Here is a 20,886-nt window from a genome sequence, read left to right on the forward strand (position 1 = left end):
TTAGGAGGAACTGAAAAACAATTGAAGACTATGACATCAATGCTGAATCATCAGTCACATGTGCCACGCATTGTCTTCTTGTTACACAACGACAGTTCATCCAAAGAGGATGCCAATTTATGAAGCACTGCCATCTGCTGTTGACTGAAATTGACCTCAAGATGTCAGCAAGACGACCCTCTGGGCACTATGAGGTCAATTTTAGTCGACAGCAGGCAACAGTGCCACATTAAATGTCCACCATCTTGGTTTGTTGAGAATGAGAAGATGTATCTGCTGAATACTCGTCGCTGGAACATAATATTAATCAGAATATCGTGTTTAGACTAATGGGGCACATAGAACATATTGCAAAGAAAGTTTTTGACTTTGCTTTAAATGGAGCAAATCCTTTAGTTTTATGATATGAAATCACAAGTTTGACCTCATACTACTCAGTGTGCATATTTACAGCGGAATGTAGCAAGAGCTGGGTAGTGTTGAAAATGGGACATGTGGCAGACGCACATATATGAAAAAGATTCATTGCCCAGCTTAATTTACGAATGTGTCTTGGACTCCTGTGTCATTTTGCGTCTGTCTCTCATCACTAGCCGCAAACACAAAATGCTTTCTCTTCCTGTGGCTTATGTGTTTATATAAGTCCCCGAAGTCTCCCTTGTGTGCCGCATTTTTCATCCCACTTTGACGTCACCCATTTCACTTTGCTGTGCCTTGTCTTTAACTTGATGACACCTAACTCGCTCTTTTCACCGTGAGCCAAATATTATTACGTGCCTGTCGTTCCTCTACTTTCTGATATGTTTATTTTACTGCGCGGCCGCTCCCAGAGCAAACAGCCCTGGCAAAAGAAAACAAGACCCCCTGCCTTACTTCTATTTAGTGAAAAGAGGTCAGATACCTTTTTTCCCCTTTGTTCTCATTACTAAATGTGTGTCTGTGTCAGCAGCCAACCATGTGTCCTCTTAGTCATTGGTGCTGTGAGTGTATTTACACTGATCACAAGTTTTCTGAAACATATTTTGACCTGGAACCAGCAGACATGATGGTAAGACTGCAGTGCTCTGAATTTATTTGCTTGAATATTCATGCTACTTTCTGACCTTGAAAATTGAGTCATTTTCAAAGCACAAGCAAATTTTTCCAAGGGGTTAATATTTCAACGTGACTCCATTTGTATTTATTGACTGTGCGCTTGAAAGCGCTGTAATTGTGGCGCAACTGCGTAACACTGCAGGGAAAGAGTTTAGGAGTGCTTCTTAGCGTTCCACAGTCGTCACTACCAGCTCGTCATGACAACACCGCCCATCTCCCGTCTTCCTCAGAAGAACCTGTTGTATGGGGATGCTTGTTTTATTATCAACAACCAAAACAAGTCCAGCCTCCTTGAGAGTTGTCTTTTTATGGAGTTGGAGGAAGGCTGCAGGTAAAAAAAAAAAAAAAGGGAGCAGAGATGCTTAGAGTTTTTGAGAGGATTTGCATGTTAAGCTTCTAGCCCGGTTAGAGAAATAGGTTTCCATTTCAGCAGAGACTGTCGGTCAATAAGATCGAGAAACAGGTCACCCGCGTTGCCCGCATTGTCTGTCTTTGAGACCTGACATGCCAAATGTATGAGCCTCATTCATTTGGTTCATCTGTCTATGAAGCGACATATGCATGAATTGTGCAGCCAAAGAAAAAATCAATCAGAGCATTTGGTAGCAGAAACCCTGCTCGGGATTTCACCGACATCAAGATACTGTAGAGGTGTCAAACTTAATTGATTAATCAACAAGTCATTTTAATCACCAACTATTTTAATAATCACGATTTTTTTAGAGCCATTGTGTAACCGAATATTGTACAAATCCTCCGATTTTAGCCTCTCGCCTGGAATTATTCTCTGATTTCTGTAGTCCTTCATGAAAGCAGAACAATTAATCTCAGAGTATTCCCTTTACACATCTGGCACAATTTAAAGAATCAAACAAAGTGCATCTGAATCCAAAAGTGACCACAAGGGCATGCACCAAAACTTTCTCCACAAAACAATACCCTCAAGTTCTCTTCATGTGAAAAATTTCCAGGACGTCTTGCGACTCCACAAGGGCAGGCGTCATGGATCATCTGCCTAACTGCTTCAATGTGTTTGCAAGCCAAAGGTCATGGCGTAAAATATTTCTCGCTCCTCACGCACATCTGAAGCCCTGGCTTCATGGTCTCTACTAAGTAAATGGAAATTGTATTATTTTCATAAATCTGACGCTCCACACCTACTGCATTCCTGCATCTTAATAAGTAATGTATCATCTCACTTTTTTTTCTTCAATTTAGTTTTCCTAAGTGGTCAAATTAAATGCAATTCATGCTACAAAGTACTGTTCAGTATACCGTATTTTCCGGACTATACGGCGCACCTAAAAACCTAAAAAAAATTCAAAAGCCAACAGTGCGCCTTATAGTCCGGTGCGCCTTATATAAAGACAACGTTTTAAAATGGGCCATTCATTGAAGGTGCGCCTTGTAGTCCGGTGCGCCTTATAGTCCGGAAAATACGGTACTTTTTTTTTTTCTGAATTTGTCAAGAGTACAGTTTCACTTTTTAGGATCCTACACTGATGGGGGTGGGGGGGTTCTAAGGAATGAAAATGCAAGTAAATTCAATTAACCTTTCTGGAAAAGTGACAGGGTAAATAGTTGAACTAAATGGACTAAGGCTTGTGATAAAAAGAAAGAAGTGACTCTTTCCTAAGAGTATGATATTTTTGTGGCAAAAGCACAAGGAGCCTTCTTTATGAAAAGCGCACAGTTATTGTACATTGAATGTAATTGCTTACCGTGCATTTTTTTGTATATAGTAAGCACACGTATGGTGTGTGTGTTTGTGTGTGTCAGCTTGTGTGTGTGAGTGACCTAAGAGTTCAAGAGGCCATTGACTAAGACTGGATTAGCCGCTCTCAAGGCTTCCACTGGAATGTAAGGATCAACAGCGCTCGTGCATACACGCGCAAGCACACATTTTTTTGTGCTGCACTCAAACACTCACTCTTTACCTACTAGTCCATAACAGTCCATTAACGCTGCTTGTTCATGGGAAGACAAATTACAAAAGGTCAAGAGATGTTTTCATGTATTTATTAAGTAATTTAACAATCTGTTCATTTATTTTGTGAAGGCATGGCTACCTGACTGAAAGATTGATATATTAAAATTATTTATTAGTAATACCTACAACTACAATTAAAACTTCTTGTTTAGTCACAATCATTAAGATATTGTTGAATCAGTAGCCACTGTAATTGACAATCTTCAAAACAGACGAGTATTATTATTGTAAAGGGAAATTGCAGGAGGGCGGTTAAGGTACATTTGAATTTACAATTTTAAAGTTCTGCTAACGAAGGAATTTTCATCAAAACGTATTAATATATGACAGAGTGTAACTTTACAGTCAGTGTGACTTAGATTAAAAAAAAAAAATTCAGATGGGTAATACTCAATATTCAATAACTTCTTTTACACTCCTTTTGAAGTGAGTCGGATTTGATCATAAAACTAGAACCATACTCACTCTTTGGCTTGTTCTAAAGGGTAACAATAGCCATGCTGTCTTTCCTTCAGGAAATCAATAATAGATTAGCACATGTGCACGTATATGCACACACACAGACATCATTGGGTGCGGTGAGGTCTCCAGGAAGTTACACTGGCTAAAACTTCCTGCGTTCTGAAACCAAGTTTGGACTACTTATATTTAGCCCACAGTTTTATGTCATACATCCATGTACAAGCCCAGTGGAGCAAAAATTGTCTTTTTTTTTTGGTGTGACTTGCACCAAGTCAACTCTCAGATGGTTCAGAATATTCGCAAATGTATTGCTTGGCGTAAACTACACAATCCGTTGCGATAACGGGAAACTTCTTCTGCCGCCTCTCATTTCACTTTGCCTGCTTGTTCACTATAAATGCACGATGGGGATGTTTTGTCTTTTTAGTTTGTATACTCCGCAAACATGTCACATCACGTGCGGACATCAACATCATATATTTAGTAAGCTTGAGGCTTACCGATTATTCAGCATGCAACATTGAAGGAAATCGTATTTTCTTTTGTTGTCGTGATGACCGCAGATAGTCTTTTTTTTGGTGGATTATAATTGTGTTGGAATAACCTGGATTATTTTATATTTATATTTTCGGATTGGGTATTAAGCTTCACTACAAAGGTAGGGGCAGCCATGGAGTAAAAAAAAGATGATTTTTCTTCCTGTTCCTCACAGCTGTTGGGAGATGCTGTTGTAGGACCACAGTTCACCTCTGTCATCTCACCAACGACATCATCCAGATTTGCAGGAGCTGACCAGTGTGCTATAATCCCACAAATCTTTAACTACCACACAGGATTAACAAGAAATTGATTTGGGAGGGAGGCGGGTGATGTGGCACCCATGCGGAAAATAGAGTCTTAAAGAGAATTTTCTCTGATCCTGCTGTGTTAAACGGATACGGTGGAAGAAGATCAGAAGGGGGAATTGTAGGGGAATGTGATTTACTTTTGTTGGCTCATGTTCCTGCCTTTGCTGTGAAATAGAAACTAAAAATTCCTTAATAGGATTAACAAGATTTAAATCAGTGAAAAAAAAACTGCTACTGAGATTCCTAAACAGAATGCACAGTCGAGGCACTCAGTCACTCACAGAAAACCTTTTTCCAAGTGACCAATTCATAGAGAAAAATGTCCACTTTATGTTTTATTTTTCAAGTGGGATGAAATGTAATAAACCAAATATAAAATGAATTCTTACTCTTCAAAATTTGCAGATGCAAGACAATCTTGAGTGGTCTATTCTAAGTCCTCCCTCGCCCACATAGCTAATAGGTTTGACACGATTAGGATTTGGGGGGCCGATCACCAATGAGCGAAAAGGAAAAAAAACATAATGGGCATATTTTGGCTGATGCACCCGGCGCAAAAATGGGCACAAATTGATTTTCATGTCAAGTCTAGTTTACCATGTTTGTAATTTTGATAAACCGCGTTCCAACACAGAGAGATGCCGCTTCCCCGACGGACCTAAAAACTGCGCTCTGCATAAAAAAGGGAGCTTCTTAATTCTCATGGCAGGGCAAGTACACTTTGGTGTGTTTGTGATTTTGGCTGACTATAATAGGCCTGGATAGGCATTCTGGCGTACTGTATTACACTAACCCAATTAGTGATCAGACCACAAGATGGAGCAAAATGTCTGTTTACATAATTGTGTGAGTGACCTAACTCTTATTTATTTTTTATTATAATTTCATTTACAAAAGGGGAGTGCATATTAATGAACATTTACATGTAAATATGCCAAATTATAGCTCATAGCTAATTTTCATCTGTTGCAACTTAGCAGGTTGTGACATTTTAAATAAGCTTAGTTACTGTTTACTTCAACAGATTTATTTTCTCAAGGTATTTTTGCCAATGTTTAACAATCTTTGCCAGGCCCCAAGGAAGGAAAGTTGAGTAAAGAAGCGAGTGTGATTTGAATATAAAAGACCAACAAAGGAGTAGAACTTGATTTCTACTCATAATTTAGCTGTCAAAGCATGCGATAGAAAAACATACAGCTACATACAGTTTCTCGTTTTTTTTTTTCCTCGGTTTCAGCAGAAACTGCATTTCACAGAAAATAAATAATAAATTTGTATACTGAACAATATAATGTTTTTCTCTTAAATTAACAGCTACTGAGCATACTACTTTATGTAATCATCCTTGACTGCTGTACAGAAGAATAAAATATGAACAACAAAATATACCAAAATGTAAACCAAAACACTTTCAAATGTATACGAGACATCACGTAGGGACAATTTTCTGCGGATAATTTCGTCTGGCAGTTTTAAACCGCTCGCCAACAAGTGTCGTCCGCTGAGTCTTGTTTGGCTGGTGCTGACCTTTCTTTTAGTGTCATTCACACATAACACAAAATTGAGGCTTTAAAAGCATACTGAGGCATACACAGTCACGCACGCAGGCATGCATGGCGCCACCTCCATCAACAATCAATCAGTCTCACTCACAAGGGACAAACAATACTACTTGTATGCTAAAAGACAAGTTTCCCAAATAAAGTAAAGGTAAATAAAGCTAAAGAAAGTCAACAAACTATTCAAAACACCTTTCTGTATTGTGCTTTACGAGCACAGCTACGATAAGAAGCACTGTCAAAGTAGTTGTTAAAAACGGTTACTACAGGTCTGCTTTTATTAAGAGTAGTCAGATTCATGAACTAATCTCAATGTTTGGTGATGTAACACTCATCACTTCGGTTTCCCTCAAGCCAAATTGAGGATGAGTTTAAAAAGATGGAAAAACCTATTAATCTTCTGAATTGGACAGGTACATGTACAAGCATGCATTAAGCGCAGGAACATAGGCCTATGCACAACATAAGAAGAGTGCTGGCTGATGAGTCTAGGTGGTCAGTAATTGCAAACAGATGTAAACCTTGAGAAGGTTTGTCAAGGGGAGGAACAATGTCAGTTAAAGCAATCCATGACGTGCATAACCTGCAAAAGACATAGAGAGATGAGCATAAACAGATTTAAAAGACAGATTTTTCCTTTATATTGCTGCTGGACATGAACTCTGCTCAGGGGTCATTTCAAGGCAGTGGAAACAAAAAGAAAGTCCATCAAAAGTGTAAAGAGAAAGAATTCCTCAAATGTTCCTTTGGTATCTGTTTCCACAATAACAGCTCCTCTTCTGGGCCCCTAGTACCTGCCTGGAATATTGCAGCACATGTTGTGCGTAATTGACTGTACGGCTGCCCAGAATGACTAGTTGGACTTTACCAGATGTGCATCTGTGGTTATCCTGAATTTGACCCGAGTACCTCAAAGTCATATTGTGATCAAATAAGTCATTATTAATAGCAGCATGTTAACAATCTCAAAGTTGTGCGCTCCTCGAAACAACCTTGCATATTGGACAGCTTTATTTCTTCACAATAGCTTTGTTAAATTGAATGGCCGCAACCAATTTGACAAGGCACAGAAGAATACCTGAATACTATGAAATACTGATTACTATACAGATGCAAACTGACTACCACACACAAACACACACACACACACACACACACACATGCATGCATGCATTGCAGTCAATACATACCGCTTTCGGCACAGATGACATTAATGTCTTTCACACTGGAACAAAAAGGTGTGTGATGTATATGACTAGCTGCATATAATGTGGGGCTGCCGATAAGTTTGGGTCGATGGTGATCCATTTTAGGAGCGAGATTCACCTTGCTCACATTGAAAGACTCTCTATTTGGGAATAATTTATGCAGAGCATCATGACAACAAGTGCCCACTGCCTGTGTTGCCATAGCAATATTTCTCTCACTCCCAGGCCCTTAGACTGTCTGTGTATTGCCACGGAAACCAACATATTCTTTTATCCCTTTGTAGAAAATAACAAATTACTTGCTGCAGCTCACTGCATTGGTCACCTAAAGCAGGGGCTTTCAACTGGTTTTGTCCAAGAGACCACCATTATAACCAAGAAGCAACTCAGGGACCACTGATTACACAATTGAACATTTTTTTTGACAAATAATTTTTGGGGGGCGAGGGTTGGAAATTATTTGGCATACCCCCGAGTCTTTCAGTGCAATACCAGCTCTTTTGCTTGTGGGCCCCACTTAATGCGCATTGAGTACTCTCACAAGTGCTGCTAAAAACAAAGTTGCCTTTCACACACATGCATGCACACACGCACACACAATTTGAAAGACTTAACAGTTGGAAAAGGTAAATAAGAAGCCTCTTGCTGGTTGAGCTGGTTCTCCCCAGCAGGATCCTTGATGGGGATGGATGGACTTTAGGTTGGTTAAGTTCAGTACTGTTAACCTCTGAGAGCTGAGGTCTGATGACATACCAAAGAGGGTTGGGGAAGGGATAGGGGAGGAGGATGGTTTTAGACTTGTCATCACAAAAGACAAAGCGTCCTGCAGTGAAAAGCATTACATTTTAGACAGCATTTTAGAACCAACAGTTTTACAAAGTCATGTCACGTGACAATCAGAAAAGGCTGCTCTCCGTAACACACCTGTAAAAAGATGTACTCTGCATTTAAAGGGGGGGGGGGGGGGGGAGGTTTCCAAGGTCTTGACTCATCACGCATATTTTCCTCTGCCCAGCACAACAGGGTTACAGCTTCATCTGTTGGCCAAATTTAATTGAATTGTGTGTATTTTGGGAAGCTTTGCGGCCGAGCTGGTTCTGATGACTCATCCGACACACTGCTCATGCATTCTTTTATGTCTATAAAAGAAAGGGTGAGGAGTTTGAATAGAACCCCCATTTACTGTAATCCTATACAGACAATGGGCTGGGGGAGTGACGACCAATTGTGTCTTTGTACTAGAGATGAACAGAAATTTTGGGACCAAAATCGCAATCTCAGACAATGCGATTTCGAGATTGTTAGAGCTGCAATTTTTAAAGGGCTCTTATTCTCACCCATCCATGGGGTGCTACAGTTAAGGGTTAACATTAGGCTGCCGGGTTGTAAAACTTGTTTTTGTACATGGGGGAGGATGTAATGATGACATAAACAGTTTTGACAATTGTTTGGTAGAGTCCAAATGTTGTGTCAACTAATCACAACATCTATGTAGTACATACTAAGTTGCAAATTTCCCAGCTAACAGCTGAAACACATGACATCTCTGTGGCCTTAGGAGTGGATTTTTGCTCGTCATTGTCTTTCAGTCCGAAACTGAAAATCCACTTTTGGGCCAAAGATTTTCAGTGCCCGAATTTTCTATGCATCCCTAGATTATATAACATGTACCTGCAGGTTCAGACTAATGCTTTACTTCTCCACAGGGTGACTTCACCTGGAACAGCCTATCTGGCCAGAGTGTTCATCTGACTCCTGTTGCCATACAGAGCCTGTCTGAACTGGAGAGGGTTCGGCTCCAGGAAGTGGCCTATGGCCGCTTACACCAAGACTATGATGTTGGATGCCAGATTACTGTGCCAAAAGGTAGGATTCTATGTGTTTCTCCACCTCTTTAATGCATTGTTGCATAACTGGTTGCACTGCTGAAACACTCACTGGGGACACTCACAACTAAGGTTTACCAGACATTGTTGTCAAATCCAAAGTTCATCAGATTTCCGTTGAGCTTTCTGAGCCATCTGTCAAAAATCCCCCAAAATTCAAACCATTTCCCATCTCCCCTCCAGCCCCACCCCTGTGCTGTCTATTTCATCTGCTTTCTCTTCTTTCACACGCCATTTCCTCAGCTCTCCCTTTACTTCCAACTTGTTTACGAAACGGGATGCTCAACTTTCTCTAGTGTCATAAGAAACATGGTGAAAATCAAACAACAGTGGTACGGTTGAAGATTTGGAGATTCATCAATGGTGCTCGGACGCTCGGGGAAACTGAAACCGTTCTGACGTAAGCACCTAACGCGACGCTGTAGCGGGACGTGGTTACGGTTAGAGTGACTCGTGATACAGGAGAACATCTGGGGTTCAAACTGAGGTTGCTAAATCAGTATGAGGAGCAGCACAAGGGACCCAGCAATAGCACCAAGTGTTTACGTAAGAATTCCAAGGATTTCAAACAAGTGTGCCACAACTTTCAGAGTTTCCCGGTCATTGAATCAGATAGTTCCGTAGCCATGTATCATGTTTACCGCAGCAATGTTTTCAATTTATTTTTGCCTCCTTTCTAAAGATATAAGACAACGTTCAGATCTGAACAAACACATTAACCTTTAAAAAAGTGAACTCAACACTACATTTAACATTTTAGTCACTGGTGGTGATTAAAAATTTCACTTATACATTTTGAGCCATTCTCTCGTTTGTGAAACTTACTCGAGTATTCCTTGCTTGGTTTATAAAGTTATCAAGATCGGAATAAAGTACAGCGGATAATGACATCTTGACCAGATGCATTCAGGTAAATTCATTTTATTCTTGTACAGATGGACAGAAGAGGAAAAAGTCACTGCGGAGGAAGCTGGATTCTTTATCCAAAGAGAAGAGCAAAGACAAAGGTATGTCATGTTTTTTAATATTTAGCGGCTTGTTTCGTGATCTCACAGACTCTTTTATGTCATTGTTGCCAAAACTCTGCCCCTCCCTTCTTACTCTGGCGAGACGGTCTTTGTCAAGTGAACAGAGGCTATAAAAGATTAAGTATCTGTTTACAGTTTGTATTTAAATTAAGTGGAAGGACTGCATGCTGAGCACAGTATATTTGGCTGCAGAACATGTAGGTCTTAAAGGAGGCCAGGCGGTGGTTGGAGATGTAAGTAATGTAAAACAGGTTTATCTTTTCAAACTGGTGAGTCTGGGCTCTATCAGTAAACACGCTCTTATTGAAACTTAACAACACATGCAAATATGCACTCAGCTGACGGGTTTAACTCATCTCAGAATTTGAAAAATTATGTTAATTACTGAACTTTCAATACTGAAAAGCACCAACATGAATTTATTATACATGACTTTAAGATTGGTTTTCAAGTTATGGTGTTTTCAGCTTTTGTGTAAATTTCTCCTCTCATCCATTTTTAGTTACAACAGAATGCATTGGGGAGGGCATAGCTGTTTTATATTCCTGATTGGATACTTGTAATTGCCAAATTGGGGTATCTGGTCCTGGCTTATATTCTGCATTGAGGATATATTGTCAGTCTATCTGTGCACCCCAGTACACAATGAGGGGGATGCCTGACCTAAATGTTGGCCCTTAAAGACGTCATTCACACGCACACATGCATGTTGTACATGTACTGGCTTGATCAATTTGGTCCTGACATTGATGCATGATGTTCATCGTGCAGGACAGATGGTGATTTGGTGCATACGTGCTGCCCTGCATGTATCTTGTGCTTAGCAGATGCTTTGAATTTGTGCAAAAGGAATTCTGTTGTTCTGCCATGTCTGTGGTCACATTGAGCCACTAACCCTTCAGTTGTGGTTACTGGATGCAGTTTGTCTCTTCTGTTTTCCCTCCTTCTTCATTCGCATTATGCAAATGTGAAAAAAAAAGAGGCATGCAGAACCTGACATTGATGTGGGCAAGGGCTGTTAAAATGTTGTTTGTTCAAGGTGCTGGAATTAGCAGTTTGTACTTTGTAATAAAAAAATAATTTACTACTTTTTATGATTTACAGACTTGTGGTAGTATGATTGTAAAATTTTACGATGAGACGAAAGTGTCACTTCACAAAACGAACACAAATAACCTCCAAGAGAAGCATGAATGTTTTTCCATTTTTCCATCTTGCTCTTATTTATTAGTATTTTGTTATTTTTGCTGCGTAATCTAGATTGTTATCCATCTTTCTCTCTCATGTGTTTTTTGTCTCCCAGAGGGTGTTCCTCAGGCCTTCAGTATACCTCTCTCCCAGGTCATAGCAAACGACAGGACGCATAGACAACGCCAAGATGGCTATCGTCAGGATCCGCCACAACGAGAAGAGCATAAGGACTCGTCTGACCTTGTCTCTTCCATTCTGCAGGTCATTATGCATGCATGCACGTCCAGTCATGAAATCCAAAAACAATGAGAAGTTTTTACACATTCAAAGTAAAATTCTACAGTTTGCGACTAAGCGATCGTCCAATAAGGAGTTCTCAAGCAGCAACTCCTCATTGAGCTCGACGTCGGAGACAGCTAATGAATCAACATCGCCCAACACGCCTGAGGCGGCACCACGTGTGCGCAGACGGGTGAGTTGGTCGGTCCAGTAGTTGTTTGCCGTTCGGACAAATGAAAACTCATGTTTCGACTGCAGGGTGGCATGTCGGTGGATTCCATCACGGATCTGGACGACAACCAGTCCCGCCTGCTGGAGGCGCTCCAGCTCTCTCTGCCTGCCGAGACGCCAAGTAAGAAGGAGAAGCACAGGGACAAACGTCTGAGTCTCAACCCTATATATCGCCAGGTGCCTCGAGTAGTTGACAGCTGTTGTCAACACATTGAGAAATACGGTGTGTATAATGTACCCTAATGCTTGTGTTATGGTTAAGGCTTTAAATTGTCGGGGATATTCCAGTTAAAGTTTTTTTTTTATCATTTCTACACTCAGGTTTGCAGACAGTGGGAATTTTTAGGGTGGGAAGTTCAAAGAAAAGAGTTCGACAGGTTGGTGCTCGATTTAATTCTACATAAACAGATTTGTGGTTTTAGGGGACAAGCCATTATCCTCCCAAATGAAGCATTATATTTAATTCAGTATTCAGTAAATTTGACCCAAAACTTTCTCCCTGCTTTAGTTACGAGAGGAGTTTGACCGTGGCGTTGATGTCCATTTAGATGAAGAAGAGCACAGCGTTCACGATGTTGCAGCTTTGTTGAAGGAGTTCCTTAGGGACATGCCTGACCCACTTCTCACCAAGGAACTCTACACTGCCTTCATAAACACTACATGTATGCTCCCTCCTTGCCCAGCAGACAAAATAACCCAAGGACACCTCAGCTTGTCTGTTAATGCTATTTGACCTGTCCCTGTTGAAGTGCTGGATAAAGATGAGCAGCAAAGTGTGATGCAGCTACTAGTGTACCTGCTCCCAGCATCCAACAGTGACACACTTCATCGCCTCCTGGAGTTCCTGTCCACTGTAGCTGACCATGCCCATGACAGGCAAGACAAAGACAAACAGGAGGTAGAGTCATTCCTCACAGACAAAAATGAAATGCATGGCTGCAACCGTTCAGTCAGATTTACTAAAAGTTTCCGCAGCCAAAAACGGGGGCAGACTTGATTGCTCCGACCTGCATATGTGAAAGCAGACAAGGGTGGATCCAGGACTGCATTTGCTAAATGCGAGCCCATTTTGAGTGGGCGTTATATTAAGATTGACTTTTTCCATTTCAGATCACGGGGAACAAGATGACTTCCTTAAACCTTGCCACCATCTTCGGCCCCAACCTGCTCCATAAACTCAAATCTTCAGACAAGGAGTTCAGCGTCCAGAGCTCAGCCCGGGCCGAAGAGAGCACAGCCGTCATCGCCACGTTACAGAGAATGATCGCCAGCTACCAAACCCTCTTCATGGTCAGTTGGCTTATCCTCACTTCCTCCAGCTGATGCACTTTCACATTTTTGTGTCGACAGAAAAGGACTTTTCTTGTCAGTAAGTACATTCTGCCAGCTTTCTGACCAAAGCATCACGAAATATTTCACCCAGACATTTGAACGCCTTCTTTCCAAAACAAAAAGGAACACTCATGCATGAAATCTCTTATGTGGAGTCACGAAAGGTCGCAATTTTACACGGATTATCTTGTTCTTTGCTGGCTTTGTTCATGTCTCTTCTCGGGATTCTCCAACAGTGCAGACTGGCAGCTCAGGTCATTTTTGGTCTGAAACTTTCAACTGTAATGTTTCGTAATCTGCCACTGCCACTCCCCTGAGGCTTACATTCCTACAGTAAGCCAATTAATCACATCAGACCTCTTGGTGTCTGGTAAGAGCAAACGTTTTTGAGATGGGGGTGTGGACATGACATCTCTAACTTCTTTTGTAAATCAGGTTGAGTCAGATTTGATTAAAGATTGGGGAAAAATACAGAAAATACAGACAGATATTGACCTTCTTCAATTATTGCCTTGAGCAGGGAGATTCTAAACCTTGATTTAATTCATCCAAATTACCTTTTGTTTAGGTCCCACCTGACCTTCAAAATGAAGTTTTAATGAGTCTACAGGAGACAGACCCCGATGTGGTGGACTACCTCCTGAGACGAAAAGCGTCACAGTGAGTTCTTCTGCGTACAATACAAAGATTATTTTGTCCTCCTGTTTCATCCCGTCTTTCAGCCCAATTTGCTTTTGCCTGAAGGAGTACCGATCTACTCCAGTCTGAGGAGCCCTTCACCCTGAGCGAACGCCACTCCTCCAGCGACTCCAACAAGCCGTCCAGCGGGGAGGTGTCCCCATATGACAATAACTCCCCCATTCTAAGCGAACGCAGAAGCGAGGCAGGGAAGCCAGGTAGTACGCTGATGGGACAGGCAGTGGGCTGGGCAGGGGAGTCTGGAGCCGACAGCAAGGTGGCACCAGGTGAGCTGTAAATCTCTGACCAATCTCTGTTTTTCTTTTTACACTACGGGTTCCGCATGCAATAATTTGACCTTGCTTACTTTAGACTGTATATCGGAGGAGCATGCTAACATTTGGGGTACGTGGCACACGACTTTGAAACCAGCACTCAAAGACCAAACTTATGCAGGTGAGCTGCCTGCCTGACAACTCGGGCTCTGTCGGAACGTCAAACTTCATCCCCTGCAGCATCCCCTGCATAAAAAAGGGAGTAACTTAGCTAAATATTAACATTACAGTTTGATTTATTACTTTTTAGCCTCTTGGTTAGCCTACATTAGTGGTGGGAATATGAAGCTTCAAATTTGCTTCGTGAGCCAGTTATTATTTGTTTGTTCAAAATTGGGCTGAAGCACACTTACCTCCCATTGCTAAAGCCCCTTTATTTAAACAATGCCATCTAGCATAGTAAAAAAAATCCAACTGGTTCATGAAGCAAATAAAATCAGTGCACCTATGGCGATATATTGATGCAGAAGGGAAGGAAATTATTATTTTCTTTCTATTGCTAAATTCTGTTTCCAGAAGGAAAGGGGTCTAAATCACTGTGAAGTACGCAGTCGATATGAAATCTCCATGTTAGGTGGACTTGCTGCTCATATATATGACAAACACAGTAAACAGCAAATAAGTCCATTGATACCATGACTGTTTTCTCCGAAGGTTCCCACGGCAACGTGTCTGAGGGAAGCTCGCGCAGCTCACAGGAAGGACTTGATGGACTCCATGGTGATAGCAGACAGCAGCTGATGGCACCGCCAACAAGGACAGTGCCAGGCATTGCTGAGTGCAGACCTCACCTGCCGCTGACCCGTGTTTGCACTAGCCCTCACCCGCAACCTGCCATCAATCGTTCTGCTCTCGAACCTGCTCAGGGAGCCTGCACGACGTCGGGATTGAAAGGATGGGTAAACCCGAACGAGAGTGGCCGGTTCCCTCCCCCTTATAATGCTCATCACCGCCTGGCTGCTTGTCAGAGCTCACCTCAGCTTGCAGCAGCGCAGCAGCATCCTCTGCAGTGCAAGAACCCAAATGCAGAGCAGAAGAACTCGGATGGGCCCCTGATGCCGCACAGCCCAGAGTGGCAGGACTGGCAGAGGGACCGCTGGCAAATATGGCAGCTGCTATCTTCAGACAGTCCAGACGCACTGCCAGAGACGCTTGTGTGAGATCGTCAAGTCCAGCTTTCTGTCAGATTTGATGACTGCTTGCCTATGATAATCACACATCCTCATCTTTCTTCCCTGTCCATCCCTGGATCTGCCAGCATGTTCACGCCGTGGCATTCTTGTTGTTTACATGTCCAGCTGCTACCTTCTACAGACTTTAAAACATGAATGAGCCACCATTCATTATTCTCCGTTTGGAGATTGTTTCTGCCCCACATTTCATTGCGAAGCATTTAAAAACATCCCACCATAAATACCTCAAAAGTCATCACAGCACTTCGAAATGTTGCCATAAATACCATCAGGTTTGTTTGTTTTTTAATTTAGTGGCAAACAATAGGTAATGTGATAGTTTAATTAATAAAAAAAGAAACACAATACGAATGTCATAATCTTTGGTGTTTAAATACAAAATTCTTATACACACCTCCTAAAGGAGTTCATCAAACATTTGATTCAAAGTGTGTCTGTTCTTTAAGTCCTTGACATAATTGTTAATCTTGGTAAGAGTGTTCTTTTGTCCTCAGTGTTGAATGTAATTGTAGTATGAAAGCACTCAGCTGTAAGTTTGCTACTCGCTGCACTGAGATGTGCCAAAGCTGTATTGGTTTTGTTTGTTCGTTTTCTTTGTTTCCCGTGATTTCTTTTTTCCCCGTTTCATTTCAGGATTTCTGTTCATATACTTGCTGACGAGAATAGCGTATAGGCAGACCAAGAATGTTTGCATCACATTTCAGGAAATATCAATGTTAGTTTTTGGCTTATGTGAGTACAATACAGCAAAACTATGTTGTGAGCCTGTGACCAAAAAAAAAACAAAAAACAGTTTGTATTTTGTAAGTTCATCATTTTGAAAAGGCCAAATGTGAAGTACTTCTTAAAACTGGGCAACCACGTAGCTTAATTGACAGATAATCCCTTAAATTGAATCAAATTGTCACTCTAATGATGATTTTTTTAATGATTATACAGTAACTAAGCAGTCTTAAAATATGTTAAAATACTATAGTCTATATATACAATGGTCAATCAGTTTAACATTCCAGTTTCATCAAAACCAGTGTGCCGCTTTTGCTGCCTGATTGATTACCACAGTTGACTGACCAGTACCTGCAAGTCTGGACAAAATGTAGAACAAAATGTTTCATCTTAAAGGGCATTTTAAATTTATATGAATAAGAAAACACCACTTCTGAATGAAACTCCAAACCAAGCTGGCTAACTCCTCCTCATGAATCAATGACGTGGGTATTTCCTGGCAAATATTTTCCAATTTGTATTTTTTGGTTTTGTTTTATGGGCTCAAAGCAAGAATCCAACAATTGGCCGCAAATCTGGCATCACCTATCGTCAGGCAATTGTACTGTTTCCATCTGGAAACTGTAGGGACATTAAAGGGAGGAAATAAACGTGCCATAACTCATAGCTATATGTCATGTTTTGTGAAAAAATCCAGCAAATGCGCTTTGCTGTCCATAGTGTATGATGTAATATGCAGTATATGTTTCTATTAAAAAGAATAAACTTTTTAAAAAGGTACCAATCATCTTAGTGTTGTTTTCGCAGTCTGTGCCATGATGGATTTATTTTCATCAATGGGGTTTACTGGTCCAATTTGTATTGCCATATTTAGCTATTTACTCTTTTTGTACCAGCTGAGTTCTATGTATGTTACAGTGAAATTAAATCCGTTTGCTTAAATCCACATCTGCTGGTGGAGTGAATTCCTTGGAAACAACAGAGAAAATGAGCGAGTAAGAACAGTTTCTCAATTATAATATTTGGATCACCATCTATCTCCATGACAAAGTGCAACTACAGTAGTCAACATATTGTCAAATGAAATATTTATCTATCAAAACTGAGAATCATTATCGCCAAGGCAGACCCTTCTTTTTTAAATACAACACCTTTATTGCATCTCATTACCTCAGTTTGGTTTATCAAATTTAGAGGTTGTCTAAATCAGGTATGGGAAATTGGCGGCCTCGGGCTGCAGGTGGCCTGTGCCTGCACTAGGAGTGGCCCTTGAATCATTTTTGAAAATTATACCTATAAACAACAATCCCTATTTCTGCCACAAGAGGTCACTAAACTACCATTTTTGTAGCCAAAGGTCCAGTTGAAACCATGAATATAATTGCACTAAGTGGTTAATGTGATTAATACAAGAATTTAAGAAAAGTGGTATTTGGAATCCTCATTAAAATACAAAGTAGGTGAAAATGTAAACTGTGTCTTTATCAGTCAGTATCCTCTGCATGCCTTTTCCTCACAAGCCCATTTTTAGCTCACATTGTTTGTTACAAAAGTAACCTTTCTGCCATTGTATGCATGACTTTGTTTAGTTTGAGGGCCCCTAATTAATTGTGATGCTTGAAGCTTTGGCCACTTTCCCGCTTCAGTACTCGTTTGCCACATTTTTGTCATGTCTGTGGAAGCGAGACAAATTTTGCAGAGTTAACACTGAACTTTCATCCATTTGACAGCCCCTTTCCCCACGGTACTGCCATTACAGAAACCTTTCGTTGAAATTAAACAAATGGAAATATTTCACTCCCACACCTGGAGGAACTTAGGTGCTATTCCATATCAGCAAATAAAAGAATGAGTCAAAAATAATAATGTAAAAAATAATGTCATTGCATCAACAAAAGTCGTATGTGTGAGCATGCACATTTGGATTGCACACACAGAAACACGTGGTTGCACTCATCATGGAAGGAATGTACTCTCGCACAAGGAGTTCATTAGCCATTTGAGTCTCTGCTGTTGCTTCACAAAGGATCACCAAACTGCCTTGAACTGTTGTGGAATGCAACACAGGTCCTTTTCCCTCATGACACAGATAGAACCCCAGTGACACAGATGGGACACAGACAGGAGAAGCCACAGAACTCAAATGGTTCCACGACCAAACTTGGATCCTGACTGCAATAGCTAAAGTGAACAGATCAAACGAAAGGGATTTTAATGTTAGTATACAAAGAGTTGGCTCTCTGGAGCGCTGGCCCACCCATTGAGTATGAAATTGACCAACTGATAAAATCTATTGCTTGTATTTTATCTGCTCATTTTTGAAAATGTGCTTTTGAGTGAGCAGTTCTGCCATTCTGCCTCAAAATCAGATCAGTCTCACTCTCAAGTCAAATTCCTTATTTGGCATGCACAAACTTGGCCAATAAAGCTTATTCTGATTCTGATGAAAGAGTTTACATGAGACAAAAGAGACATAGATACCTTTAGTAAGTCTAAAACCTCAAGTTACCCCTAAGTTGTAATTCTTATGGGAGTGCCTCAAGGATCAACTCTAAGGCCCTTCCTCTTTACAATAGTGGTGGAAAGACTGACAGATTATGTTAGACTGGAATCCTCATGGGCCTTGAGGCTGGCAGATGACATTGCGATGTGCAGTGAAAGCAGGGAGCAAGGGGGTTAGTGAGGGCTTGAATGTCCTGAATGATGATTTTTCCTCAGGGTTCCTTCAAGGTCCCAAACGGTTGCAGAATGTGACTTTTGGTTGATGGTAACATAATAGACAGCGTCAGGCTCAGCGGCCTTGTAATGTTCCTGGTCATCAGCTAAAACATAAAGCAGGCTTGTGAATGGCACATGACCAAACCCAGAGAACAGATGAGCCCTGATTATTTATTACCTGAGTCCTACAGCACTGTGATGTCATTTTCAATGGACAGCAAGTGGCTCAATTCATGCTCTAAATACATAATATTAACGAGTATATTAACCAATATTAACCAATATTAACCAATGGTGGTGATTTGGACATATTATTGTAAAGATTTCTTTTTTCACGTGATGTCTTGTTAAAAAAAAAAGAAAGAAAGAAGCAACTGCAAGCAGAAAACACCCTCTCAGTCCTGCAGACCAGCCTTCTTGTACAAAATCATGGCAAATTGTGTAAAAGCCATAAACAATTCATGTATAAAAAATACGAGTCTCGTAGTAGACTGCAGTTTAAACGCAACTGTTTTACAATGGGAAAATTAATCACAATCGAATGGTTGTCTATAAAAAAAACAGCAGCCATATTAATGTTTGATTGTCCAGACACCCGGTTAGTCACTTTTCTACTTTTCCCCTTTTTTTCTCTGTTTGGTATTGAAGAGAACGGCTCATGAATTACTAAGCAGCAAGGGAAAGAACCCAAAGAGACATGTAGTCCATGGCAGAGCTTTTTGGCTACTTGTTTTTTAGCCCCCCCTCTTAGGTATACAGCCTTTTACATGAGTCTGGTGCAGCAGCAGTGGTTGCAGTTGCTCCGTTAGTTTGACAGACTCCCAGCAGCAATTCATGCTGAAACATCCTAAAAGCTAATTTGTGTAACTGCAATGAGTTAGCTGTACAAATGCAATATATCCATAGGAGCAAACTAAACATTTGCACAAAAAGCATTTATCCCTTCATTAATTTTGGAGTGTATGTGTGTGTCCCAATTTCACAAACAACCAGATTAAATGTTGAATGTGAAATTGAAAGAAAGGGTTTCAAAAATTGTTGAGGCTAGGCTGGAATACCTTGACAGAAGATGCTGTTTTTCATTTTCATGCTGCATGTAGCTAGGAACATGGGGTCTTTCCATTTTGAATGTATATTGGTATTGGAGGAAGAAGCGTGCATTTTTGTTAATTATTTGGTTGGGTTAGCTCGAGGGATGAGAACATTCAACAATAAAAGGCTTGAGTTACAAATACAAAAGTTTCAATGGTTCATGTTTTTTAACTTTGTACCCGTCGACTTATGACCAAACAAGAGAAAAGACTAAACAAAAAGCAAAGCATTACATTTTCTCGACACAGCACAAGTGACTAAAATGGCATTAAAGGGGGAGTCCAGCTCACGCCATTTTTGAGGCATAGACATTTACTGGAAAATTGGAGCTCAAGACGATGCCAGATGATGGCCACAGGCGGCTGGAAGATGCCGTGGAAAACGTGACTAAGAATGTGTTGCATGTGAGAGAGAGAGAGAGAGAGAGAGCAAGCGGGAGCGAGAGAGAGAGAGAGCGAGAGAGACAGAGAGAGAGAGAGAGAGAGAGAGAGAGAGAGAGAGAGAGAGAGAGAGAGAGAGAGAGAGACAGATCACTGTAATGTCATTTTTTGTAAGTGATGGATTAAGGGGTGAATTTTGCTGCTTAACTCATATTGCACAAATGCATTATTAATCAGAATGCCGTGTTTAACAGGGGCACGTGTGTATATGTGTGTGTGTGTGCGCATGCGTGCATGATCCATGCGTACCTGCGTGTGTGTTTCATCTGCCAAAGTCATCTACATAGTATGACGCAAAGCTCCAAACATAAGCTCATTAAAGCAACTCACTTGTGAGAGGTTTTTTGGCAACTGAATACTTTTTGGGGACAGGTTTGACTTGGCCTTTGCATGACCTGCCAGAATCACTTTGAGTGGTTCTTTCTTGGATTTACCCATTTTGTAAAACTGTGGAAACCTTGAGCTCTATACAGTACGGGGATTTTCTCATGTGTCACTCGTGGGGCTAAAAAACTGAACAATTTCCGTGTAGTCACATCACATAAAAACCTAGCAATACGTTTTCCACATACTTTTCAAACTTTTAGTGTGTTCC

General features: G+C 40.9%; 1 protein-coding gene across 6 annotated transcripts in view; it reads left to right on the plus strand.

Annotated features, from left to right (window-relative positions):
* The window catches only part of LOC133145344 (rho GTPase-activating protein 6-like), a 32,355-nt gene extending 15,368 nt beyond the window's left edge, over positions 1 to 16,987 (plus strand). For 3 of the 6 annotated variants that reach the window (XM_061268757.1, XM_061268783.1, XM_061268793.1), the window contains 13 exons: positions 8,869 to 9,028; positions 9,984 to 10,055; positions 11,380 to 11,528; positions 11,611 to 11,739; positions 11,805 to 12,000; positions 12,099 to 12,154; positions 12,286 to 12,439; positions 12,527 to 12,675; positions 12,888 to 13,067; positions 13,678 to 13,769; positions 13,854 to 14,074; positions 14,160 to 14,243; positions 14,777 to 16,987. In XM_061268757.1, coding sequence (XP_061124741.1) covers positions 8,869 to 9,028; positions 9,984 to 10,055; positions 11,380 to 11,528; positions 11,611 to 11,739; positions 11,805 to 12,000; positions 12,099 to 12,154; positions 12,286 to 12,439; positions 12,527 to 12,675; positions 12,888 to 13,067; positions 13,678 to 13,769; positions 13,854 to 14,074; positions 14,160 to 14,243; positions 14,777 to 15,282 — 2,148 coding nt within the window. In that variant the 3' untranslated portion in view covers positions 15,283 to 16,987. The other 3 variants (XM_061268764.1, XM_061268773.1, XM_061268803.1) reach the window with 3 other exon arrangements.
* Positions 16,988 to 20,886: the final 3,899 nt, after the last annotated feature.

Source organism: Syngnathus typhle, linkage group LG2, assembly GCF_033458585.1.
Source record: "Syngnathus typhle isolate RoL2023-S1 ecotype Sweden linkage group LG2, RoL_Styp_1.0, whole genome shotgun sequence".
Lineage (NCBI taxonomy): Eukaryota > Metazoa > Chordata > Actinopteri > Syngnathiformes > Syngnathidae > Syngnathus > Syngnathus typhle.